This window comes from Nothoprocta perdicaria, unplaced genomic scaffold (genome assembly GCF_003342845.1).
Source record: "Nothoprocta perdicaria isolate Ctin4 unplaced genomic scaffold, notPer1 scaffold_63, whole genome shotgun sequence".
Lineage (NCBI taxonomy): Eukaryota > Metazoa > Chordata > Aves > Tinamiformes > Tinamidae > Nothoprocta > Nothoprocta perdicaria.
The window spans coordinates 3,204,229-3,220,776 of NW_020455899.1; the positions used below are offsets into that span (position 1 = coordinate 3,204,229).

At 39.6% G+C, this 16,548-nt stretch overlaps 1 protein-coding gene across 1 annotated transcript in view; it reads right to left on the reverse strand.

The window, feature by feature from the left end:
* Positions 1-16,433, reverse strand: part of HOOK3 (hook microtubule tethering protein 3) — a 71,554-nt gene extending 55,121 nt beyond the window's left edge. The window contains exons 1-2 of the mRNA XM_026049929.1: positions 16,347-16,433; positions 3,314-3,399 (exon numbers count right to left, since the gene is read on the reverse strand). Of these exons, the coding sequence (XP_025905714.1) occupies positions 3,314-3,399; positions 16,347-16,403 (143 nt within the window). The 5' untranslated portion in view covers positions 16,404-16,433. The remainder of the gene's footprint in view (positions 1-3,313; positions 3,400-16,346) is intronic.
* Between the last annotated feature and the right edge of the window lie 115 nt (positions 16,434-16,548).

Genomic DNA, 16,548 nt, shown 5'->3' on the forward strand with positions numbered 1-16,548 from the left:
TTCTACAAAGTCTACTAAATTCTCCATGGAATAGTAACTTCTTACATTTTAGCAGGTTAAAAAGGAAGAGATATTTACAATCTTAAAAAGAAAAAAAAAGAACCACATCTAATTTATAGTGCATTTACCTTTAGACTTTTAACTCTGACGTTCACTCTTCAGAAAACTTACAGGGAGCTAATACCAATGTTCGGCTGGAAAAGCCATTTTTACTAGGGTATTTTTGTTTCTTCTTTTGTGCTTTAGCAAAATACATTAAAATAGCAGAAAACTGATTCAACTACTCTAAAGTATCCAGGAGTAACACTCAAAATTACAGTTTCCTTGAATGAAAAAAACCAAAAACATACAGGATCAAGTAATTCCTCCAGCTTAGGTCTCAACTCTGCCAAGAGAAAAATAGAAAAATAAGTGAAACCTTGACCAAAAGACTCCATTTGTTCCTTTAACAAAGTAACTGTCTATTTAGAAGTTTTATAAAAGTTCATAAAATATGTTCTCATTACTAAACCATGAACTAATTAAAATTTCCTGTATCGGATCTACTTTCTTCCAGAGCAGAAAGAAACCCTGCAACATTTAGATCTTTTTAGAAGCTTCAGGAAGTAAGGACTGTTCTCTACTTCAAGCCTTTGGAATTCTACTCTCCAGATTTTATCATCCCACATCTTAAAAAAGTTCCCAAAAATATTTCAAGGCATTAAGATTTTCTTATTCCTTTTTCTCTCCTGTGAAATGGCAACTTTTCTCTCTACCAGAAGGAAGACTCCTGTTCCAAATGAAAATTTACAATTACATGATAAACTGCCTAGAACGAATGAGATCCACTTAAGTGGGTCTAAAGCACCTTTGCCATCAGGCTGGCCAGTCTGTTGAGAAAAGCTTTAACCTAGGAATAATGTGGGATGGGGAAGATGACCAAATATCAAGCAACAAAGAATCAGACATGTTGGCAAGCAGAAGATGTAGGGTGATGGAAACAGAGGGAACTTGTAAATAATGGATGAGATCTGAAGTGAGACCACCCCTAAGTGCACACATGCTGCTGACATGGCTGAGGTACTCAGTACTTTCTTCTTCTCTGTCTTTACTGGTAAGGTCAGCATTCAGGAATCCCAGGCCACAGAGACCAGAAGGAAAGCCCAGAAAGATATTTAATCTCATTGGAGAAGGACTGTACAAAAGCATCTACCAATTCTACCTTCACGAAGGGCAAGGAGGAGGATCCAGAGAACTACAGGCCAGTCAGTCTCACCTCCAACCCATGGAAGCTGATGAAGTACATGATAGATAAGCAGCTAACATGGTGAGCAGAAAACTGGCTGAGTGACTGTGCTCAGAGTGTCATGATCAGTGGCATGAAGTGCAGCTGGTGGCCTGGCACTAGTGTACCATCTCAGGAACTGGCAGACAATACGGTTTAATAGCTTCATTAATGAGCTGGATGTTTGGAGAGAATGCACTATGCACAAGTCTGCACACATTGCAAAACTGGGATTGATATATCAATCAAATAATTGGGATTGATAGTTATACTGCCATTCAGAGGAGTCTCAACAGGCTGAAGAAAAAAGGCAAGGAAGAACCCCCATTAAGTTCAAAAAAGGTAACCTGGGAAAAAATAGCACCATGTGGCAGTAGAATCAGGGACCAGGCATCTGGAAAACTCCCTTGTAGGGAAGGACCTATGAATTTGGCAGACAAAGCTGATCGTGCACCAGCAACTTGCTTTTCCATTAAAGAAAGTCAAAGGTATCCAGGGCTGCATTAGGAAGAGTGGTGCAAGCAAGTTGAGTGAGGTGATTCTTCCCTTTTCAGCACTGAGGGGTCCACATCTGGGTGCAGCATCTACTTCTAGTCTCCCAAATACAAGACAGACTTGTACATACTGGAGTAGGTCCAATAAAGTGCCATAAAGGTCATTAAAGGCCTGGGGCATCTCATACAAGTGAAATGAGAGAGCTGGGACAGAGTGCCTTAGAGAAGAGGGCTTGAGGGGGAAGTCTTATCAGTGTGCATAAATATCTGATGGGATGATGTAAAGAAGCCAGAACCAGATTATTCTAAGCAGTACCCCATGACAGGACATGGGAAGATAGGAACAAATTGAAATGAAATAAATTTCATTTAACAAATGAAATGTTCGTTAAACAAAAGAGAAATGCTTTGCCCTGTTTTACTGAACCTCGGCAGAGATTGCTCAAAGAAACTAGGCACTCTCCACCCCGGAGGTACCTAAATCCAATCTCGACATGGGCAAATTGCCCTAGATCCAGCAAGATCCTTGCCTGCTTTGGGCATGGTGATGACTAGATGATATCCAGAGATGCCTTCCAGTCTTAGCTATTCTGTCATTCTGTAATTATTTCACATGAAGCAAAGAAATTCAAACCGAAAGCTGCTACTGTCTATTCTATATCTATCTAGTCTTCATCTTCAATAAATACACAGAAAACATTGTTTTATTCTGCAGTTAGATTGGATTAATATTCTCTTCAAGTTAAAAAGACTAATGTGTCTTTCTGCAGATTTTTTTTTGTATCTGTAAGAACTGACATACCAAATACTAAAATACTACTGTCCAAACGGACTAAGTGCTGATCAAGCTTCCAAGAAATAGTGACTTTTTTTTTCAAATTGTGCCTCTGTTAAATTCTGTATCCAGAATTATATTTCAGATACTTGCATCTAGTCCTCAATATGAAACAATGAGCTTCAAAATAATCACTAACAAGGACAAAACAAGCACATGCAAACAATTCATTCTCCATTCAAGCTACACACAAAAACATCCTAGAATAATGCATCCTAGACTAATATTATCCTGATAATTTTTTGAGTTCAAAAGAACAAAATACCTACACAGCATAACAACCACCTTTCCTTCCACTATACTGAGAATATAATGTCCTTGCATTCCACTAAATTAACAGATCCATTCTGTTTATCAAAGAAGTTTTGTTGCATGGAACTCTGGAATTCTTTTATGGGGTATATTGATTTTACTTTCAAGAACTGATTAGAGTTAATATGTCACCCTGCACTGGCTCCAAATATTTAAAAACAAACTTAAAATATTGATCTTAAAATCTAAATCTAAAAATGTATTTTTAAGGCTTTTGTTTAAAATAGTTGACTGAAGGTATGAAGAAAAAGTTATTAGTCACATTTCAGATTAAACTGCAGTCTCAACTAAGGAAAAGCCACATTTTTAGGGAATGCCATCCAAAGTGGAAATTAATGCATTCAAATTCAAACAACTGTATAGATAACAAATCTGTTTGTATTTTAAATTAAGTAAAACTGCTCTTACATTTTTTGAAGAACCTGGGCCATCACAACCCCATTCGTTAAATCTTCCACGGTCTGGCATGGTGCCTCAACGTTAAAGGTCTGGATCTAAGAGATAAGAAAGAAAAGTTATTAAACTTAAAAAAGATAAAAAAGCGTATTATAGAGCATATAAAATGGAGTAAAAAGTGTATACCTGGTAGTATCTAAGTCAGGAAGTAGTAAATTTCAGATATAATAGCAATTAAGGAAATGAATGAATGACATCTTAATAGCTTTATTTTTGCAAGCAAAAATACATAAAGCTGTGGTACAAGTGACTGGAGTATATTCCACAAAACGACATTTTTCCAAAGCATTTTCAACTGCACGAACAAAATTTGTAAGACATTGGGCCTTCTCTTCTCCTGTTCAAGCACTTCTGAAATTCCCCTCTCTCAATGAATGTACAGAAGCAATTTGTCCTTAAAACACAATCTCAAAATTTTCACGTGCTCCGCATGACTCTAAGACTGCATAGAGAAGCAAACTTCGTTCTGCTTTATACTCTCAGATAGAGGAAGACAGGATAATGCTGTTAAGCCTTAGCAGCACTACAATTTCTCTAATTATTTTGAAATGCTGTGACAGACATTGAAGTCCACAAAATGAAATGTTGATAGTCTTCACATGGTGGTTAAGATATAAAAACAACTGCTACTATTCATAAGTATAAAAGCAGAAAGCCAGTGGCTATAATGGCTGAACTGTTTGATGATAGAATTACATATGCCTACACATGTTTTAGCTTATAATGAAATCTACCCTACAGATTGTGTACACCTGAGACAAACTTACATTTTTCTGAACCTATCATATAATACTTTGAAAAGAATCATGCAAGAGCAAGAATTATCAGTTATGCAAGATCAATAATTGTCTCTTATCCCAAACATTCAATATATATCTTAATCTATGACTTCTACTCATCTATTCCATTTTATTCATGAAAAAATGAATTTTTCATGTATTCATTTTTTTCATGAATTTTTCATTTCACCTGAAACTCTCCCCCACCATATCAGCAGCAAATGATCAGCAAATGTTGAACACAACACAAAACTCTTTTCTCCCATCTTTTCCTTGATGTAAAACAGAGCCTTTCACTTCAGCAGAGTCTTTTCTTATGGTCTGAGCATTTTCTCCTAAAGATCACTTTAAAGGGATAACATTGAGTTTTGTGCAAGTATGTCTATGATGCATCATTTGAGGCAATCTGACGAGCTCCCCCTCTGCTGTCATTCTTCTGCTAGGGAAGCCTGAGCTTCTTTGTATGAAGCGCTACTTGTGCACGCCAGGGAGAAGAAAGCTTACAAGGCAGCCTGCTGCTTCAGGCTACATTAGCCTCCAATATATCAACCTTCCTTTCTGCACATAATGTACAAGTGCTTTCCCTAACAATACTTGAAGTATTAACACAAGTTCAACCCATTCCCCAAGAAACCTCTAGCTACATATCTTGCAAAAAGTAGGTATCTAACAATAGCAGTGGAAAAGCTTGCACATCCTTCCTTAGGAAGAATATTCTCAAAAATCAGGAGAACAATATCTAGATTCTCATAGTCCCTTAGGTACCTCAAATAAGCAGTCTAGCAAAAAAACCACTTAAAATTAATCTTAAAGACTTAGATGAATGTTCCACTTTTTCTTTCTTTCCTCCGCAAGAAATAGTTTTACGCTTAATTTGAAAAAAGCAGCATGGATATTTGTTAAGTACTGAAAGGCTGAGCTCTCTCAGTGTATGTTCCCTGAGCAAGTTGTGACACCTAGGCAAAAAGCAGAATGTCATTTCAACACATTAGATCAAGTAGACTTTCCTAAAGCTTCACCTGAGCTGTCTAGAAGAAGCAGGAAGAGGAAGCAGAGGATCCTCATTCCTCCTCCAGAAAAATCAATGAAGCATCACAGATTTCCTAAGTTCTAATTGAACACTGGGATGGCTGGTAGTGGGAAAAAAAAATAGAATATATAATCAAATTGCTGTTTTCTTCAAAAACTTGCTACAGCCTCTGAACTGCCATGGAGCTATTGAAAGAATACCACTTTATTTTCTATTTGAATCCACAGAATCCATTAACACACGAAACAATACTTCCCAGTGAAAAAGGCTGCAGTGAAATTACACATGCTAACATGTGAAGTAGTTCAGACTCCTAGAGGGACAAAATATCCAAACATATATGAGACTAAAATTTGCTTACAAAGTTGCACGTTATGATCTTTAATCACTACAACTTTTATCACTCAATCACTAGCACAATAGCCAAAATAAAAAATTGCACTTAAAAATATTATTATGATCTTTTAAAAATGGATCAAATAAGATGCTATTTTCAAATAAGCAGTACTGACATTCAGGAGATCTTCACACATACTACAAACTTATTACAGCTTGTCAAATTCATTACTGTATCTTCACCCATTAAACTGTCACCTTCAACTAAATATAAAAATGTAGGTATGAAATATCAATACATTCAACAGAGGAAGGAATATTGCTATATCTATTTCCAAGACACAAGCAACAAGAGGTCTATCTGCTATATTGTCACTAATTTTATCATCCTACTTCCCCAATACTTCTCACATAACAAAAGAGCAGAACATATGGTAAGGACCACATATGGTAAGGTGGCACAGGAAATCAGTCTTTCACAGACTCTTTCACAGACACATATGCAAGATTGACAATGAGGACACTATTGCTTTCTATAGTTAGATAACGCAGACTGGAAACAAAGATTAAAAACTAATTATATGACTTGTTTTTTTGCACACCTTTAATTTTTGTTAAAAATGCTTTTGTTCGCATGGGTAAGGAATACACAAGATATAATTTCCACTAAGGCAGCAAATCAATGCAACATCACATTTATTTAGTGCCTGCCGAAAGTTATTGTACTTTTTCCGTATCGGATGCACAATGAAAGTAACACTTTCTGTTCTTTAAAAGAAGTCTACACCAAAGAACAGCTCTGTAAGCTGAACATCTAGCCCATTCCTAGAGCTCTGCATAAAGCTAAACCACTCTAGGCAGCAGTTGGGCTCCTTCTCCAGAAAGAAGAAATAGAGGCATATGGCAATGCAGAGATGAGATCCAGCGCTGGAGACCGTGCAGCAAATACTTCCTTTGTGTGCCCATGAGCAGCCAGTCATTCAGTGAGGGCTGCTGAAACACTGCCCTTCCCGTGCATTGTAAAGTGCTTCCCCTGGAAAAATTCTCTCTCCTCCTGCTGGAACTGCTCCCATTTCTTGAGTATTTTCAATACTGCCCTCACCTTTTGTTCTCTAAAGCTGTAAACTTTCCCATTCTGTGCTATTCACTCTTTTTCCACTTCCAATGCCATTTTACATAGCTCTGACAACTGCAATTTATGAACAACACAGCTTGGAAACAAACAAAATGTGCATCGACATGCATCTTTGCTGGTAGACCCTCAAACCTCCAACCAACTACTATTCAATGAGACTAAGAAAGCTGTTCCATTTCATTTTTTAATATTAATCTAATTAAACTCTGACTCATAATGCTTTGAGCATGCCCTATTGATTTTCTATAAAACATAGATTTAGAGTGACAACAAATCCTTTGATGCAAAGGAAAGAAATAATACGGTGGATGTCAACAGGGCATAATAATTATTACAGGAAGTTAGAATCTTGGAAAAATCTAAGTTGCAGTTCCAGTTCACACATATGACTGCAGCTTTGCTAGCTACTAGAGACAGAAGGAAAAAAGGACACTTAATGAAAAATACTTGCCTAATTTAAAGTCAAAGGCTGAATAAGCATGGTCTCCAAGAGAGAATCTGAAGATAAGAATAAAAATAAACCATTTATAAAAATCTCCAGCATCTCAACCTCCTCAGCTTTATGAGTTAATAAAAGACCTGTTCTTCGCACAGATGCAAAGCTCTGCCTTAAACTACTGCTACAGCAGAATAATTGATCTCTTAATGTACTTTTTGTAATAATACCTGGTCTATTTTATAAGCTTTTTTATAATAAGCAGCACATACTGGTTGCCTTATGCATAAACACAACAAATTAAAGCCCAATGTACAATTAGTTTTTTATTAAAACCCTTAGCAACATTTTGTTGTGACCTTTCATAACTATTGATCTGTTTTTGCCTGTGCTTTGGGAACTGGCTATGTGAGCGTACATCGAGCTGCCATGTAAAGCCGAGGTCAAGCCTATATTGCCACAAAAGGGGAGCTGATAAGGCAAGCATACAGCTCAGGCTGGGAAAGATGGCTGAAAGGAGTAACAACAAAAAAGAAACAGGATTCAGTGGAGTGGAGAGGAAGTACTGCACAACAGTGAGAGTTCCTTGGCAAAGGGTAATAATACTGAAGGAACAACTATGTAAGAAAAGCTGGGAATAGTGGCTAATTCTGTGCTCATGTAAGGCTGTGATTCACCCTATGTCAGGGGTGTACACAACAGTACACATTTTGCTCAACACCAGAGTGGCAGGTAACTGGACCTTTAATGTTTTCAGAACAGTAAGCTGCTTACCTGACAGAGAAAGTTATTCATACCCAGTTTTCTAATTCTCATATCAGGTCAGACTTGTCATAACAAGGTTTGGATCCCTATCCTATAATCAGATCCTGTGCTCCAGGGTAACTTCAGTCAAGCTTCTTGACTCATTTTTCTCCTCCCACTTGGCAGCAGTGCTATCTTCTGCTTGGATAAACAAACCATAAGTCATTTTTTTCATGCTCTCCAAGACAGCAGCAAACCAAGTGAAACAAATGAACACAGTCCAGGCTTTCAGAAAAGCAGGAATTTCATTCCAGGACTTGGATTTCTGAATGCTTTTATTGGTCTTTACATTGCCAGAGTTTCCCCATTAAAATCTCAGAGTTATTCTGCAATCCAAATTTATGTTAGGCACTCAAATGTTAAACATCAAAATAGCAGGGACAAATTGGATGGCCTTGCTATGGAGTTTTTAGGGAGGAGGAAGAGGATTTTGGTGTTTTTCTTGTCAATTCTCTTCTCATCATAAAAACTGTTTTCAACCCCAAATACCCGAACAAGCCAGATGTCAAAGCTATGAAAGATCTCTTATCAAAAATTTCCACTTACAGCTGAAGTTGTTCACAAATAGAGTACTTCCTTTGTACTGTATTCCCCTCTGGGGAATGCAGTGCAGAAAGCAAAGAAGGCAGTTTAACTAAAGCCTATTTACTAATGCACTGTAAGACAGAACAGCACACACAACACAGAAGTTTTTACTACACTGTCTTGGTACTGCCATTCAGTTACTACAAACCAGGCAGTAATGGTCCAGGTCTGACAGTATTAAAACACTGAGCAGAATTTTTGTCTTAACGGTGTTCGATTTAACCAGTTCAGAAAAACACATCAGAAAACAATCTAACCTACAAACTTTTAGGTTTAAGAGGGTTGTATTCCTGTTTCCAAATTCAAGTCCATGAACCAGACAAAAAAAAAAAAAAAAAAAAAAAGGAATATCATGGTGGTAATATCTTCCTAGTAGGAGGCCCTAGCTAAATAGCCTAGACAAATTATTTTTTAACTTGCGGTACCTAAGCATAACTTATGTAAAGCAGTATTTGCTCACTGAAGCTCACTGATTTGTTTTTCCATTTTCCCAAAATAAAAGCTACTAGTAAGTGTAAAACTGTCAGGTCATTACTTCAATAGGCATTGGTAAGACAAACATACATGTTTCAAGCCCCAGTGACTTTCAGAAATCCAACCAAAAGAGTCCTCTTTAAGACCAGAAGCATCTTCTTATGGAAGAAGATATAAACAGCAAAGTTTACAGGATCTGAATCACCACCTTCATCTACTGACCAACAAAATGTAAAAACCTACCTCTCTACAATACGAAGTGCATCAAATAGTATTAAGTAATTCAACATTCACAGCCAACCACAAGTGCAGGATATCTTCTGCCTTCATGTTACTGACTTTGAGGTATTCTAGATAACCAGAGACCCATAGAATCATGATCCAAAAAGTCTCACTAAAGGATAATGGAATTGTTGTCCAAAAACAGACAAAAAGCACAAGTAAAGAAATGGTGTTCAAGGATCCCTAGAATAATTTTTTTTAAAAGAAAAAAGATTAGATTATGAAAAATATCAATAGTACCAGGAAAATATGCCCAAATTCACCCTTGCTAAGATATAGCACAGGCAAAGTTTTTATTTGATGAGTTGAAACCAAGAACTTTAACTTCTCGGAGAATATCTAGAGACAAAAACTTGACATGCAAGTAGTCCAGAATTACACATATATCTTAAAAGACTAACTATTTAAAACTCACAACTCCACTTGCAGCTGTAATTTAGGTGAAAAGTATTCTTTATTAACAGGTAGAATAAAGAATTCTCCCCCATCAGGCATAAAAGATGAATTCAACAGAAGTAACTCAGACTGAAATACCATCAACACAATTTTTGTGATCAGCTTAGAAACACTCAGTCTCTGAGAGAATCACTAGAGCAAGAAAGACTGAAGAGCTGAAAAATGACTTAGAAGACTTAGAAAGACTAAGAAAGACTTAGCAATAAATTTTTATCAAGCAGGCTAAAAAATTCCCAGCTTAATTGATTCTAGAATTAGTAACACAGATGTACAGCAGCACATTAGCAGGTTTATCATATTCTGCAGTTGAAAAGTTGTTTTTTTCCAGGATTTGTATTTCAGCACTTATTTTCTTGAACTTCACAGAAATTTACTTAATGTTAATACTGTAGAACAAATTCTGACAGAGACACACAAACTCCAATATTTTCCATCCAAAAGGACCACCAAGGAAGAGGCATCTTTTGGCATTGTTTATGTAATTATATTCACAAAACCACCCCAGAGTGATCAAATCCCATTTTATTTTTCCTGACTACCAGTTGAATTGATATGAGAAACATAACCTCTGTTCAAATCAAACACAAATAAGAGTTTCTATCTCTTCCTTTCTTACATAAAATTATGGATACCTTGCTTCTGAGGAAGTCACTCACACGTTTATGCAGCCGACAAAGGGAAAGACTGCAGCTCATCTAATACCTTACAACATCAGAATAAATAAAATACAGACTCCTTTCCCAGACCTTCAAGTGCCTCCAAAATACCTATTACATACAAGACAGTTTCTGTTTTAACACTCTTGTCTAAACTTAGCTACCCAGTCAGACTTAGTTCCCAGCAGCTTACGAACTTCCAGAAAGGACAAAGATGCTAGCCAGAAGCTTCAAGTTAAAAGGTGTGAAAAAACCCCTATCATTAGATTTATAATGCAGCAATACTTTCTCTACTCTCAAAATATTTCTTGCGTGTTGAAAAACTGTTGCTTTGTACGCCTTGAAGCCAAAGCTGCTCCATTTAAACATAGCTCCAGCTTTACATCCCCTTCTAAAGCCCCTGACATTTGCAGAAGCGTAGAGCTAGCAGACACCCTTTTCTCTAACTTTAAACAGTTTTACACCCATCATAGCTTTCCTCCTGTTCTCCACGCTGTCTCTTAGTCATTGCACTGACTGGGAAGCACTACGTAGCTCATAGGAATGACTAGGTCACGTAGGGGGAAGCCAGACAGCAGGACTGGAACACTGTGCATGACTACTCTGCAGGTCAGGAAACCATTACAAGTGGGTGGAGGGAAGAGTTGCCTTAATTCCTTTCACTACGAGGCAGGCCTTGCCAGGCTGTTGGCAATACAAGTCACGGAAGAGACACTGTCACCTGCTTTCCCTTGCTGCCAGTTTGCCTTAACTGAGTGCTGCTGCCTGGGTGACCAATAGCCAGCTCAAGTGGTACCTTGAACTTACAAATTCAATTAAGTAACCCTACATTTGGACTCTGAAACTGGTGCAAAACAAAAATTAGTTAAGAAAGAAGAAAGTAGGAACTGCAATCAAATCTAGGAGCCATTTTCCTCTCCCCCTGTTGCTGCATACTTTCAAAGTCTGCAACTACCCTACAGAAGTCAAAGACAAAAACTGTCAGTATGAAGCACATTTGGTGGGCCAGTAAGAACAGAGTGTGAGAATATTATCTTCTAGTTCAATAGCTTCAAAAGACGAGCATAATAAAAACAAAAAAGATAATCAAGTGAAATTCACAATTTCAGTTCATCCTCCGATCTTTTCCAAAAGGCAGTGGAAGAAGGTTCCTCTTCTCAACTTGAGATAACTTAGCAGGAAAGTCTTTTCCTCTGCACTGTTCAGAGCTCACAGTTCTCAGCAGAAAATTGGTTTCTTCTGTGAGCAGTGTCTCACAGCCTATGAAATAAGTGAGGGAGTACCACTTTGAGCTGAAATTAAGCACATACTCAATCACAGGGTTTTTCTTCAAAGTGATTTTCAGAACCATAGCACCACTCTAAAGGCAACTTTTCAGAAAGAAGGAATTCATTAAAAAAAAAAAAAATGGACAAAGCCCCAGTGAAGCTAAATCTAAGACTATGTACAAGTCAAATGAATACACGAAGAACTATGTTTACAGTTATCAACATGTTCTATTGTTTCCTCCTTTATAACATGCATTTAAAACATATACTATTCAATCATCTTCACTTAATATTAGCTTCGTATCACTTGTTTTACTACAGAGTCTTCAAGCAAAGTTCTTCTGCCCATGCTTGAACTGTTCTGAACTTGTTCTGTTGCTTTAGTAACAGAACAAAAAAGCCTATAACCTAATACCGGTGCTGGATACCAGAGGTTCTTCCAATAGACCAATAAGGGATGTGAAATAAAAAATGTCTTGCAACAGCACATATATTATTATTTTTTTGATGTTCATTTGATTGCCAATAATTTATCATTTTGTCAACATAGAAAGGATGTTACTCAAAAACTGAATCATTGCACGGCCTTAAATATTTGAAATATATTTTCTTGCTCAGGGTGCCAGTCTTTCAGACTCCTTACCAATAGTTCAACAGAAAAAAAAAAAAAAGTTGCTCAATCTACTTATTGGTCTGTGACAGCAGATGCAGGGACTGTGATCTGCCAGACACATGAATCTTTTTCACTAATACCTGCAAGTTCTTTTTTTCTCCCCGTCTAAAGAGAGACATACCAAGCAGAACTATTTCTGTCACCTGCTATTATCAGCGGCACAGTCACTCCTTAGCATTTACGTTTTCTTCAACAGGTAAGAGATGTAGATGCTATGATACCATCAGAAGAAAATGAAACCCTACAACTCTGTGGTCGGTGATACAGAGGAGAGACTTTGAACATGCTTAGCTAGTCTCCTGCAATCCTTACATCTGTACAAAAAAATACTTAAAAAGTATAGATGCACAGGAAACAAAAACAACTTAGTATAAAAAGAAGGAGAATAAGCTTTTTTTGGTAAATTATATCACCTTTGACCTGCTCTGTAAAGGAGCCTACAAATACACCCTTCCTGAGGAATGAAAAAAAAAAAATCTCTATTTCAGCAGTTACTGCATTTAGAATGAACACATGCAAATACTTCCAGTTGCAGAAAGTCCACCACACAGAAGACAGATATATTATTTTATTGAAGAAAGTTTTCAGCCAAACAAGAGAAATCTCAAAGGGGACTAGTACCAAATAAATGGTAAAATGTGCTTTCAAAATGAAAGAACCCAAAACACAGATCTTGAACAGTATCTACACTATTTCCATGTAAAAGAAAACTTTAATACAGCAAAGACAAACAAAACAAACAACAAAATAATACCAGCAAAATAGGTATTTCCATTCCCACCTGCAGAAACAATATTTGGCATGCAGTGTAGAGGCAGGGAGAAATCAGGTACAAGGTGCAACTTTTTGGAGGAAACATATGGCAGAAGAGCTCCTTACCACCATGGGCAGGGGAGAGTTAAGGACACATCCGCAGCAATCTGCTACTTAGGAACAGCCAGCGCCAACCTCTTTGAGGAATCCTGCTATTTAAATGCCAAGGCTAAGCTACCTCTGCAGTATCAGATCTTAGTTTTACGTCAAAAGAAAATTTCTCGGGTTACATGCTGACAAGTCTGTAGCCATAACACTGATTTCCAATACGGATATATTATAGTGCAACTTCCATGAGCGTGTTTGAAAGCACAGCAGACTCTGAGAGGGCTCAGAGGTGCATCTCAGTTAAAAGCACTCCTGACACAACATACAATGCAGAATCTGAATGTTCAATCCTGAACCAGTCACAGGTTTTGACGAGAGGAAATGCTGCAAACTTGTGTTAGTTACACTGAAACAATACAGGTTTTTTACAGAGGCACATTTCACAAAATGCTGCTTGGACAGCTACAGTGCTGTTGCAAGAGCAGTCCTAGGAGACACTTTTAGGGAACAGGTTCAGCGGTGAAGCCCTGCAGACACTGCTCACGGTCAGAAAAATGACTCTGAGGCCCAGTAACTGCGCTCCATCTTTTGCTCGGTTTCACTCTCTTGCTGCGGTCATCTGCTGAAATGGCAGGAAGCAAAAGCTCTCCCAGCTATTTAAAATACTGAGGAAGAATGACTCAGAAAACTATGTGACCATGCTATCAGCCAAGCAGACAATGGAGACAAGAGCTAGACCATAACACCAGGGAGACCAGAGGAGAGGGGATTGGAATAAAACAAAACAGCCACAGGTAAACGCTTTGCTCCAGACCAACAAAACCTCGTCTCAGACAGGCAAGGCAGGAGGCCTGACCTAGACTCTCATGAGTCAAAATCAGAGACAGGCAGAGGGAGGAGGCACTTGTAGCTCTCCCACCTCCTGTCACAGCAGATACCTGGTGTAGGCTGAACAGGTTCTCTGACCTGAGGAAAGCCTTATCTACTCCTCTCAAAATGGTCAAACCAGTTCAAGCACTTCCATATGCATGTGAAATGTTCGGCAAGGAACCTGGGAGGTTAAACCAGTTTTTAAGAACTGCCAGTGTAACAGGAAAAAAGCTTGTCCTTTTAACATGTGCATAAATTATAATTAAAACAGCTCTATTCTGCATCTAAATGAGCAGTTTCCCAAGAATTATTAAGGCACTTCAGAAAAAAATCCAATTAAAAAAGCCTCTTATTTATGCCGCAAGTTTCACTGGGGACTAAAAACATCCATGATCTCTTTTTCAAGATTTGCATATCTTGGCGCAAGCCTCTTTATTAATTTATTTATTTTTAATGAACCATTTTCAAAGTTACCTTCATCCAAAAATATTCAAATCATTAAAATAATCCAAAGCTCTGTTTCTAACACTCAGCTTAGAAATATGTGTTCTACAACTCTAAATCCATTTTTAAAATACTTATTAATATTTCTGCTAACAAGAAAAGTAGTTTCTTCATTGTCTTGGTATGCAAGGGAGAAAAGCATGTGGAAAAGTAAAGGAATCTTCATTAATGATTACAGCAGAAGAGACAAGAATCCAGCTGGACAAGGCTCAGGATCAAGAAATGTGTATACCTTACACATGATCATATATATCTATCATGTGTCATGCCTAGTCATGATCATATGCCCATATAATGAAAATATAATTCCTACAGACAATGCCATAATGCTATATATATATATATTTGTCCATTTTACATCTACAATCTCAGGAAATTTCTTTGTCCAACATTCCTCTTTTCTCAATGCTCGGCTTTGTACAGAAAGTGCAAATTGCTTTCAAAGGTGAAAGTGAATAAAGGTGAATAAAGTTTGCCACTCAAAAAAGAAACTACTTCAAGTCTCAAGCATAGCAAAGGAAAAAGAAAAAAAAAAATTACTTCGCCTATTTTCCTTTATAACACAAGGACATCAACCAAGACTTTTACTAACAGTGAACAGACTTTGTCTCCTCAGCCCCTCCACAAACGAGAACTCTTGACTCTTATTTCGCTTTCTACATGACCAGGACCTCAACTTCCACTGGATATGAGCATACGCAAAATCTTTCGAGAGAGACTTTTGCAACACATACGGACTACTGGTTTGCACTGCGTCTGCGCAACAGAGAGGCCTCCCTCTTCCCCAAAAGGAACCACTGTCTTTAACTCTCACTCTGCACTTTGAAAACGCGTTTTGGGAAGCCAGCAAACAGCTGGATCTTACGCAACTTTCAAAAGCAACCTGAAATATTACCACTTCAAAATCAAATCCGAACATCTTATTTTTAGGTGAATATTAGAGTATTTTCAGTCCTCAAGTACTTTCAGACTTGACACAGTCCTCTGTTCAAAACGTTGCATTTCTAGTGAATAGCCTCGGGTTATCGACCACAACATCGAGCTTGCAGCTGAGCAGAGTGCTCGTGCAAATCCGCGTTTGCACGTCGATCCCGCAGCACAGCCAAAGGTGCGACCTGTCACCCGTCACCCTGCAGCACTGCACGCACCTCAGACAGGCCAGTCCGCACGCCGGTGACTGCACTGCTAGAGCAGGGCCCATCTGCTCAGTGATTTGTAACGTCAGGGACTCGGGAAGGCGTCTGGGCCCCCTTGCACGGTTGTTGGCAGTCACGCTACGCTGCGGCTTGTACGTGCAAAGGCTAAAGCGTAAAGAAAGGCATTTTCCATCAACCACCAGCGAAGCTTCTTATTTTGCTTTCACTCCTTCGTAGCAAGGCTCCCGCGGGGCCCTTCCGCACCAGGGCTGGCACACATCGTCGCCCTGCCCAGCAGCAGGGACACTTCCCTTTCCCTCGCGGGGAGCCGGGGCGCGAGGGCCCTCAGCGCCGCTCACGAGCAGGGCAGCGCCGGCCGCCCGAGCCCGGAGCCCGCAGCGAGAGGCGGAAACGCGCGCGGATCCGCTCCCCGGCGCCCCCTCATCGCGGCATCCGCCGGCCCCGCGCGCGGCGACGCGCAGGGGCCGCCGTTGGGCGGCCGTTAAACGGCCGCTGGGCGGCGGTTGGGCAGCCGTTGCGGGGCGCCGCCCGCCGCAGGCCGCGGCGCCGCCGCCTCCTTTGTCCGCGGCCGGGCGGGCCGCGTTTCCCGGGCACTGCCGGCGAGGTCTGCGGGCGGCGGCGCCCGCTCCCCGCCACCCCCGGCCGAGCCGCGCGGCGGCGGCGGGGCGGCCACACTCACCCAGGTGAGGAGGCTCTCGCCGAGCTCGGCCCGCTCCAGGCTCTCCACGTTGAACATGGCGAGGGCAGCAACAATAACAACAACAGCCGGGCGGGCTGCGTCCCGGTGGTGGCAGCGGCGGCGGCGCCCCCGTGTCGTGTCGTGTCACGTCGCGTCGTGTCGTGTCGTGTCCTGCCCGCCCCCCGCGGCTCCCCGCGCGCCG